The sequence below is a fragment of the Physeter macrocephalus genome, chromosome 5, assembly GCF_002837175.3.
Source record: "Physeter macrocephalus isolate SW-GA chromosome 5, ASM283717v5, whole genome shotgun sequence".
NCBI classification, from domain to species: domain Eukaryota; kingdom Metazoa; phylum Chordata; class Mammalia; order Artiodactyla; family Physeteridae; genus Physeter; species Physeter macrocephalus.
The window spans coordinates 11856450-11867130 of NC_041218.1; the positions used below are offsets into that span (position 1 = coordinate 11856450).

The 10681-nt window shown below is 45.2% G+C and overlaps 1 protein-coding gene across 1 annotated transcript; it reads right to left on the reverse strand.

Moving 5' to 3' along the window:
- Nucleotides 1–395: 395 nt before the first annotated feature.
- On the reverse strand, nt 396–2275 carry TAS2R41 (taste 2 receptor member 41). Its single transcript, XM_024128716.1, is given in 4 exon segments — nt 396–806; nt 808–1151; nt 1154–1304; nt 2144–2275. Coding segments are annotated over 4 exon segments (1038 nt in total).
- Nucleotides 2276–10681: the final 8406 nt, after the last annotated feature.

Sequence of the window (10681 nt, forward strand, 5' to 3'; positions counted from 1 at the left end):
CTCTGCTTCCCCATCCACACCCTAGTTCAGTAATAGACACAGTTTTTCTTAATTTCCCAGTAGGCGGTTGAGATAAGACAGTACAGTTAATCAAGACTTTTAACTGAAGGCTTCCACATAGCAGACCGGGTACAAACAGAGAGAGTAGCACAGAATTTTATAATCCGAACTTCTGTACAATACTGGCTCTCTGGGACCCCTGGGGCCACATTTTAATAGTGTCTCAGGAAGAAATCATGTGCCACAGAGTTCCCAGATTTTACTGCCCTCCTCTCCTTCCCAAAGGAGAAACCCCACGACACAACCCAGTAGAGATCTGCCTGTGAAGATGTTTCCGTGTAAGTGGACCGCAGCTTTGTCATCCTCACCTGAGTCTCTTCTCATGGATAAGGGAATCATGCCACTTGGGCCACCCAGAAGCCCCTGGCCAACAAAATTTGCTGCCTGAACACCCCTCAAAGCCTGAGGTTGCTGAGGATGAGGATAAAGGGATGGATGGATGTGCACGAGTAGGTTAAAATTTGCCACGGCCAGTACCAGTCACTTTCTGAGGAGTAGAACGCTGCAGCATTGATGCTCAGGGACACGAAGGACAGAGCATAAAGAACGAGGCAGGAGATGAGTGACTTCAGAGCTCTGGTGTGAGCCTGGGCGCTGGGCTCCTGCAGGCTGTGGGCATTGTGCCGCCTCCTCCACATGTGTCTCCTCAGAGAGTTAATCAACAGAGCAATCGAGACCAGAAAAAGAGAGCAAGGAATTGAAAGGGTGACCAGTTTCAGGGGTAGAAAATGGTGAATTTCCAGCCCCCCTGCTCTGCTGATTGTAGGTCATGTTACCAGAAAATTTGCTAATAAAGAAACCTTTATACAAATCGTGGTTCCCCCAAAAGAACTACAGGGTGATGATAAGGGAGATGAGGAGAGAGCCCAGCAGAAGCCAGAGCACTAACCCTGGGAACCTCTACTTCTGCCAGAGGAAGGTGGGGTGGGTGAAGTTAGCAATCTCCATGAAGAAGAGGTTGCTGAGCCAGGAGCCAAACCAGAAGATGAACGAGTTCAGGAAGTCTCAGCGTAGACCAAAGAACTGCCAGGCGGGACCCCCGCAGTACTCGACCAGATGGAGGAAGTAGTAGAAGTTGCCACTGCAACCCACTGCAGGCAGAAGCAGGAGACACCCAAGCTAAAGAGGCTCCTGCTGGAGGGGAGCAGCCTCCCTGGTGACACCCATTCTCTGCTCAGCACCAGCACAACGAAGCCATTGGCCAGGAGTCCCAGGACACAGAGCAGCATGCAGAGGACTGAGTGCTGGGCGCACGCGGGTCCCTCCTCTGGTCACCACCCTGTGCCTTGATCCCTGGCCTCCTGCCTACCCCCATCCACAGTCCCTCTTTCAGTCTTTCCTGGGATATGAGAAGAATGCTCAGGCTCTGCATCTGAGCCAGAGCTCACTTAGGAGGAGGATGCTCGGGCTACAGAGGAAGGTGAGCTCAGCTCAGTGAGGATGCACGTCTCCCATGGGCTCAGTTACCACTAGGCTTACCGACTACCCCTGATTTGCCTTCTCGGGTTTTGCCTGTACGCTACCATGGTTAGTGTCAATGTAGAGGGCCGTTCAGGGTGTCTGTGACTGAGTTCTGATAGAGGAAATTTTCATGTATTGAGGTATGGGGAAGTCATTCTGGCTTATACGTGATTTGGCTTGAAATTTATGCTAACAAGAACAACCTGTCTCAGGACCTGTCAGACATGTGTGGTACATCTGCTTTAACCATTTTTTTTAAAAGAATGTGGGCTTCCTTGGTGGCACAGTGGTTAAGAATCTGCCTGCCAATGCAGGGGACATGGGTTCAATCCCTGGTCCGTGAAGACCCCACATGCCGCGGAGCAACTAAGCCCGTACACCACAACTACTGAGCCTGTGCTCTAGAGCCTGTGAGCCACAACTACTGAAGCCCACGCGCCTAGAGCCCGTGCTCCGCAACAAGAGAAGCCACCACATGAGAAGCCCACGCACCGCAACGAAGAGTAGCCCCCACTCGCCACAACTAGAGAAAGCCCGCGCGCAGCAATAAAGATCCAACACAGCCAAAAATAAAATAAAACTAAATAAATAAATTTATTTTTTTAAAAAAGAATGCATTTACCAGATTGTTTAGAATGTCCACTTTGAAGAGGAATAAATGCCCTGCCCCCTCCGATGATGCCAATGCTAGTACTCCTTCAAAGACGAGGTTCCCTTCTGAGGTACCAAGGTCACGCTGACTCACTGTGTACATGCTAATCTTCCTCTTCTGAAAGCTTGAAGGAATGTACCCCTGTCATGTTTGATGTTTGTTCTTTGTTCTGACGAGATATAAAACTGGGATTCAGGCATCCAAAATGGAGCTGGGTGGCCACCGTGGATGTGGTTTCAAACATGTTCCTGTAGTGAGGTGGATGGACCTAGAGTCTGTCATACAGAGTGAAGCAAGTCAGAAAGAGAAAAACAAATACCGTATGCTAACACATATATATGGAATCTAAAAAAATAAAAAAATATTTTTAAAATGGTTCTGAAGAACCTAGGGGCAGGACAGGAATAAAGACGCAGATGTAGAGAACGGACTTGAGGACACGGGGAGGGGGAAGGGAAAGCTGGAACGAAGTGAGAGAGTGGCATGGAATTATATATACTACCAAATGGAAAACAGATAGCTAGTGGGAAGCAGCCACACAGCACAGAGAGATCAGCTCGGTGCTTTGTGACCACCTAGAGGGGTGGGATAGGGAGGGTGGGAGGGAGACGCAAGAGGGAAGGGATATGGGGATATATGTGTACGTACAGCTGATTCACTTTGTTACACAGCACAAACTAACATAACATTGTAAAGCAATTATACTCCAATAAAGATGTTAAAAAAATGTTCCTGTGTTGCTGAGAACTGGAATTTTCTGAACTGTATCAAACTCAAAGGACATCAACAGCTGTTTTCAAAACAGTATCTGCTAACAACTGCCATCTGCAATCTTATGGTCTCAAGGTTTCCCCTTGCAACTATGCAACCATTTCAGACCCCAACACATTTTTGTTTAACAGTCACACTTACTTGCCAGCTCCAATCCTAATTCTTTTTTTTTTTTTGCGGTACGCGGGCCTCTCACTGTTGTGGCCTCTCCCGTTGCAGAGCACAGGCTCCGGACACACAGGCTCAGCGGCCATGGCTCACGGGCCCAGCCGCTCCGCGGCATGTGATGTCCTCCAGGACCGGGGCACGAACCCGTGTCCCTTGCATCAGCAGGCAGACTCTCAACCACTGCGCCACCAGGGAAGCCCAATCCTAATTCTTGACAAACAATTTATGTAACTTTCCTTTTACCTATACAAAAGCCTCCCCCATTTTTTAGTCCAGAGGAACATAATTTAAGTGCTTCTTGAATCTGTGTCTCCTGGGCTATAGTCCTCAGTTTGGCTCAAATAAAATTCTTTTCATTTCCTATGATAGACTTTTTATTGATTATTTCTGTTGACAATTCCATCCTTATTATTCCACCTTTGGGCCCTATAAACACACTTCTCCCCATCAGATCATTCTCGAGACATTAAGTATATAGGCAATAAGTGTAGGGAGACATTCATATGGCCAAGACCTAGGCAAAGTAGTGACGCTAGAGGAATCTATCTCCAGCTGAGTTTTCCTGTTACGCATCCATCCGCACCTATGAGCAGTCGTCCCTTTCAAGGTCAGATACTTTGGTCCACCTTTCTACCAAACCTCTTATTAAATCCTTCATGGACCTTGAGGTGTTAATGATTGATAATGGTTTAAATGGAGTTTATGTTTCCAATGAGAGAATTCATTTCTTTGTGGTTGTGCAACTGAGGGTATCTGCTTCTTGCTGGGTGTCAGTTGGAGGATACTCTCAGGGTCTAGTGGCCACCCCGAGTCTTTACCGAGTGGACTGTTTCAACATGGCAGCTCAAGCCAGCAGAGAGTCCCTAAGAGAGAGTCGACCACAAAGATGCGGGTTAACTATCATAACATAATCAAAGGAGTGACATCCTATCACCTTTACCATATTCTACTGGATAGAAGCAAGCTGCAGTCCCCATGGACATTCAAAGGAAGGGGCTCCACAAAGGTGCACTTACCAGGGGTGAGGGTCCTGGGGGGCCCAATCTGTCCACCACACTGAGATACCTTAGCTTTACTAGGAATATGTGAGTCCTGTTCTCCAACAGCAACGTTAATGAGAGATATCTGTGAGACCATGTTGAAAAGTAAAAATATATTCTTGAAGAAAAATATATTCAAGTTCATCCACAGTCAAATGTTTTCAGTTTAATACTTCAAATTTGTCCTTCCTCCATGCTTGTTTAAAACTTTTTAAATGTTTGTGTATCCTTTTATAATGTGACTTTGTCATGAAAGAGTCAACTAAAAAAATGTCATACAAATAATGTGACAGTTGTTACCACCACACATGAATGTATAATTGTATGAAAATAAAAATCCGCAATAAAAAGAAAAACCCCATTCAAGTTGGGCAAATACGCATTTTTCTCACTCTTAGATCTATGTTCCTTATATAGTTTTTACTCATTCATTCATTCACTCAAAAAATACTTATTGAGCACTTATATACACAGGGCACCTGTTGTAGTCAGTAGGGATATAGCAGTGAGCCAAAGAGGAAGGATTCTTGCTTTTACGGAACTTATATCCAAGGGAACATAACTGATAATAAGCAAACACCTGAACAAGGTACTTTCACACTGTAGTCAGTGCTTTGAAGAAAAAAGAAGAGTAAAATTGCTGAGGAACAGGTGGAGAAAAAAATGTTGCTTCTTTAGACTAGCAGGCTGGGGAAGGCTTTCTCAGGGGATAACGTGGCTTAGGGGCTGAGCAAGTAGAGCCTTCGCCATGTGTAACTGGCTGTACTTATAATACTATTAAACCATAATTTTTTTTTTTTTTTGCGGTACGCGGGCCTCTCACTGCCGTGGCCTCTCCCGTTGCGGAGCACAGGCTCTGGACGCGCAGGCTCAGCGGCCATGGCTCACGGGCCCAGCCGCTCCACGGCACGCGGGACCCTCCCGGACCGGGGCAAGAACCCGTGTCCCCTGCATCAGCAGGCGGACTCTCAACCACTGCGCCACCATGGAAGCCCCTAAACCAGGGCAAGAACCCGTGTCCCCTGCATCAGCAGGCGGACTCTCAACCACTGCGCCACCATGGAAGCCCCTAAACCATAATTTTATTCATTCCTTTCTACTTTTTCTTCCAAATTTATTTAGCAAGGGAAACTTCTCCAGCCAGAGATAAAGAACTCCAGCATGTCATATGACTTTACTTTTCACTCTTGTCAAACAGGTTGTTCCAAGATCACTTTAAGTCACAAAACAGCCTCAAACCAGAAATTGGACATTTCAGTTCAGTACATGAAAACTAGATAACTGCAGCTTCAACCCTTCTGAGATTGGCTGATGCATAGGGAGACTGGAAAAGGAGCAGGAAGGGTCTTATTTGGACTACAACCAAAGTAATCTGGCTTTGCCTTTCCCAGGCCTGGCAGACACTTAGTGCTGACTCTCTTCCTCATGGGAACTTTCAGGGCTCTCGAGGTCCCCTGATGAGCCCTCTCTCTGCAGTTCCCTGTGATGGGGCAAAAGCACTTCTATTTAGAGCGCTCCCTCAGGACTCCTTCCTCAGTCCCTAGGCATTCACCACCAAATAGTTGCTGCTGGAGTTTCCACACTCCACTGGACAGCCCCCTTAGTCAGATCTCAAGACACCCTCACACACATGCTCTCTCCCTTGTGGCCCACAGCTGGCTCCTAACCCTGCCTCCACAATCCTAATGTAGCCACATTCTCCTGATTCTGCCCCCAAAATTACCCAGTCAGTCTGTCTCTCATTCTCTTAATCCCTCAGGCAGAAGAAAGACCTTAGTCCACTGTGCCTCCCAACAGAAGAAATAACCCTGTAAGCTTTGCAAGTGGCCCCATGGAAGCTCCCGACCACCACCAGGTTTGAGGGAAGGGGGAGGCATTCCTAGTCCTCCTTGGTAGAATATGGAATGGGACTCATAATGTAGCTTTTTCTAAGTATTTATTTCTCACAAAATCCTCTCTCTTCTACTGTTTCAACTCTTTTATTTTATCAAAGGGTTTCAAGAGTTATGTCCATTTCCTTTGAACACCTGCATATTGTGAACTGGAAGCTCAGTTTGAAATCTCATATTATTAAATCTTTGCACCTGGTAGAAATTTCAACCTTTAACATCCTGTTATTTAAACGACAAGATCAAGAAAGTCTTGCTGAGGATTTCCCTGGCGGTCCAGTGGTTAAGACTTTGTCTTCTAACGCAGTGGGGTACGGGTTTGATCCCTGGTCAGGGAGCTAAGATCCCACATGCCTCGAGGCCAAAAAACATAAAACAAAAGCAATATTGTAACAAATTCAGTAAGCAATATTGTAACAAATTCAGTAAAGGCTTTAAAAATGGTCCACATCAGAAAAAAAAGAAAGGGCCTCCCTGGTGGCGCAGTGGTTGAGAGTCCGCCTGCCGATGCAGGGAACACAGGTTCGTGCCCCGGTCCGGGAGGATCCCACATGCCGCGGAGTGGCTGGGCCCGTGAGCCATGGCCGCTGAGCCTGCGCGTCCGGAGTCTGTGCTCCGCAGCGGGAGAGGCCACAACAGTGAGAGGCCCACGTACCGCAAAAAAAAAAAAAAAAAAAAAAGTCTTGTTGGTCATGGTAAGAAATTTGGACATTATCCCAATGTAACTGAAACCATGAGAGGGGTTTAAAGAGAGGAGTAGGATAATCTAATTTATGTTTTCAAACAGATCCTCTGTGCTATTATGTAAAGAATGGAATTGAAAGAGGCAGGAGTGGAAGAGAGCAGTCAGAGGCTACTCCATTAAACCGAGTACAAGCAGAGGGCTTGTCCTCAAGCGGAAGCGCTGGAGGTGGTGAATGGGCATACGATGCTGGCATATTTTGAAGGCAGATCCAATAGAATTTGCTTGATATTAAGATGAGAGAAAGAAATCAAGGACAAATCCTAAATTTTTTATATCAGCAACCGGGAGAATTTTATGGAGCCATTTACTTCCTCAGATGAGGAAGACTGAGAGAAGATGTGGGGAAACTCTGTTATGTTTAAGTTAAGTTTGAGATGCCTGTTAGAGATCTGAGAAGAGACGTGAAGGAGACAATTGAAATATAAGTCTGGATCTCAGTGAAGATTTACGGCTGGAATAACAGGTTTGGGAGTCATCAGCACTTACATGGTATTTAAAGCCATTAAACCAGATGAGATCATGTGGGGAAAGAATGTAGACGGAAATAGTTAAGGTGCTGGGAGTAAGCCTTGCACTCTTCAACTTTTAGGGGTTGAAAGCCAAAGGATCCAGCAGAGGAGATTTTGCTGAAACAAATATTAGGGAGGGATTCCATTCCCTGAGTTCATGTTCAGGGACAAGGGGAGAAGGAAACAAACAAGTGGGGAGGGCAATGTGGGAATGATAAACATGCTGAAGAGATTATAGTTGTCCAGAGTGATCTGAACCCAGGGGTTTTGTGCTATGCTCTCTGGGGAGATGCCCTAGGGCAGACATGTTCTAAGTTTGAGAGGCCCTTTGGTTCGGACCCAAGGTTAGCACAGAATCTCAGTGTTGAAATTTGTATCTGTCCTGTGCTTTACCCACTGATTGCATCAGCAGAGAAGCCCTATTTATCATTCATCCATTCAACAAAATCTATTCGGCATGTAGCATGTACTGTCTGTCAGGTGCTAGGCCAAGCACATAGGTATAAAGATTAAGGTGGTCTTGAGAGAGAAAGACAAGTAGACATATGATGATGATTTAGCATAATAAATGTTAAAATAATCATAACTACTGTTTACTCAGTTCTGCTAGCATCCCCATGTACTATTCTAAATGCTTTACAGATATTAATTTTTTGCAACTCACAAAAACTCAACGAGTTTCAAAAATGGTGCTGGAACATCTAGTTTCAACATACAAAAGAATAGACTGGACCCCTTCCTCATACCATACTAAAAAATTAACTCAAATATAAGAGTAAAACTATAAAACACTTAGAGGAAAACACAAGAGTAAATCTTCATGATTTTGGTTAGACAAAGCCTTCTTAAACATGACATTCAAAGAGTATAAGTGACTAGAGAAAAAATAGATAAATTGGATTTCATAAAAATAAAAATCAAAACTTGTGGTTCAAAGGATACCATCCACAAAGTAAAAAGAAAACCACATAATGGGAAAAAAATATTTGCAAATCATATATCTGATAAGGAGCTTGTATCCCGAATACATAAAGAATACTTAACAGCTCAACAATAAAAAGACAAGTAACCAAATTTTAAAATGGCCACAGGATTAGAATAGACATTCCTCCAAAGATGATATACAAATGGCCAAGAAACACACAAAAAGATGTTCCATATTGTTAGTCATTATTGAAATGCAAATCAAAACCATGATGCTACTTCACATGGTTTTGATTTGTCATAGCAAGTGTTGACAAGAATAGGAAGAAACTGAACCCCTCAAACATTGCTGGTAGGATTACAAAAATGGGGCTGCTGCTTTGAAAAACTGCTTGAGTGCAGCTCCTTAAAATGTAAAACAGGGGGCTTCCCTGGTGGCACGGTGGTTGAGAATCTGCCTGCCAATGCAGGGGACACGGGTTTGAGCCCTGGTCTGGGAAGATCCCACATGCCGCGGAGCAACTGGGCCCGTGAGCCACAACTACCGAGCCTGCACGTCTGGAGCCTGTGCTCCGCAACAAGAGAGGCCGCGATAATGAGAAGCCCATGCATCGCGATGAAGAGTGGCCGCCGCTTGCCACAACTAGAGAAAGCCCTCACACAGAAACAAAGACCCAACACAGCCAAAACTAAATATACATTTTTTAAAAAATGTAAAACAGGGACTTCCCTGGTGGCGCAGTGGTTAGGAATCCGCCTGCCAATGCAGGGGACACAGGTTCGAGCCCTGGTCCGGGAAGATCCCACATGCCGCGGAGCAACTGGGCCTGTGCACCACAACTACTGAGCCTGTGCTCTAGAGCCCGCAAGCCACAACTACTGAGCCCGCGAGCCACAACTACTGAGCCCGTGTGCCACAACTACTGAAGCCTGCGCGCCCTAGAGCCCGTGCTCCACAACGAGAGGCCACCGCAATGAGAAGCCCGCGCACCGCAGCAAAGAGTGGCCCCTGCTCCCCGCAACTAGAGAAAGTCCGCGTGCAGCAACAAAGACCCAATGCAGCCAAAAATAAATAAATTTTTTTTTAAATATAAAACATAGTTACCATATGATCCAAAAATTCCATCCCTAGGTATACACCCAAGAAAAATTAAAATATATGTTCACACAGAAACTAGTATATAAATATTCATAGCAGCTTTGTTCACAATAGCCCCAAAATAGAAAAAACCCAAACGTGTATCAACTGATGGAGAAGCACAATGGGATATATCCATTAAGTAGAATATTATTTGGCAATAATAAGAAATGAAGTACCGATGGGTGAATTGTATAGTATCTCAATAAAGTTGTTTTTAAAAATTGATGGATATATCCAAAAGACACAAGAAGCCTGCCTCCAGAGTGTTCCACTGGGAAAATTTCAGCATTGAAATTAAAAATAATGCAGATTGGGCTTCCCTGGTGGCGCAGTGGTTGAGAATCCGCCTGCCGATGCAGGGGACGCGGGCTCGTGCCCCAGTCTGGGAAGATCCCACATGCCACAGAGTGGCTAGGCCCGTGAGCCATGGCCGCTGAGCCTGCGCGTCTGGAGCCTGTGCTGCGCAACGGGAGAGGCCACAACAGTGAGAGGCCCGCTTACCGCAAAAAAAAAAAAAAAAAAAAAAACCACAAAAATAATGCAGATAGAAGAAATCCAATGAGATAGGTACTATAGTTACCCTCATTTTACAGATAAAGAAGCACAGGTACATGAGAAGTAACATCTCCTAGTTACAGCAATAGTAAGTGGCAGAGCTAAAATTTCAATTCAGGCAGTCTAGCTATGCAGCTTGTAATCTTCACCATTATAGTACCTGGTGTCTGCTCTGAAAGCATTAAAAACTGCATAAAATCTAGTGGGATGTGGAGGGGAAAGGTGAAAAACAGGTGGATCTTGGGGAGGCCTTGCAAAAAGATACAAGGCTTGACTTGAAGTTTGAATTTCACATAAGATTCAGCAAGGCAGCTGAGGATGGAAAAAGGAAGGATGTAGGCTAAGGCTAAAAGATCATGATAGGAAAAAGTACAGGCAGGGAGAGCTAGCTGAAGCCAGTTCAGAACGACAGGAGTTTGAAGAAAGGTTATGTAAATAGGGAAAGAAGGGAGCAGATGTCAAAAGTGATGTCAGAAAGGTAGGCAGGGGCCAGATCACAAAGCTCCTGATATGTCATTATCAGGTTCTTGGACTCTATACTGAAGTTTACAGGAAACCATTTTTGAAAACTTGATCAGTAAAAGGAAGAAAATTCTGCTTTGGAGCACACTTCTTTGTCTTTGTGACTCCCTACACAAAGTCATGGATGGGACGCTTTGGGCCCAGTTAAGAGGTGGAAAGTGTTTTGTCAGCTCTGTACAGAGTCAGCACTGCTCTGGGACCCTGGAAATTGGTGACTTGGGTGCACTGAGGGACAGCCCCTTTG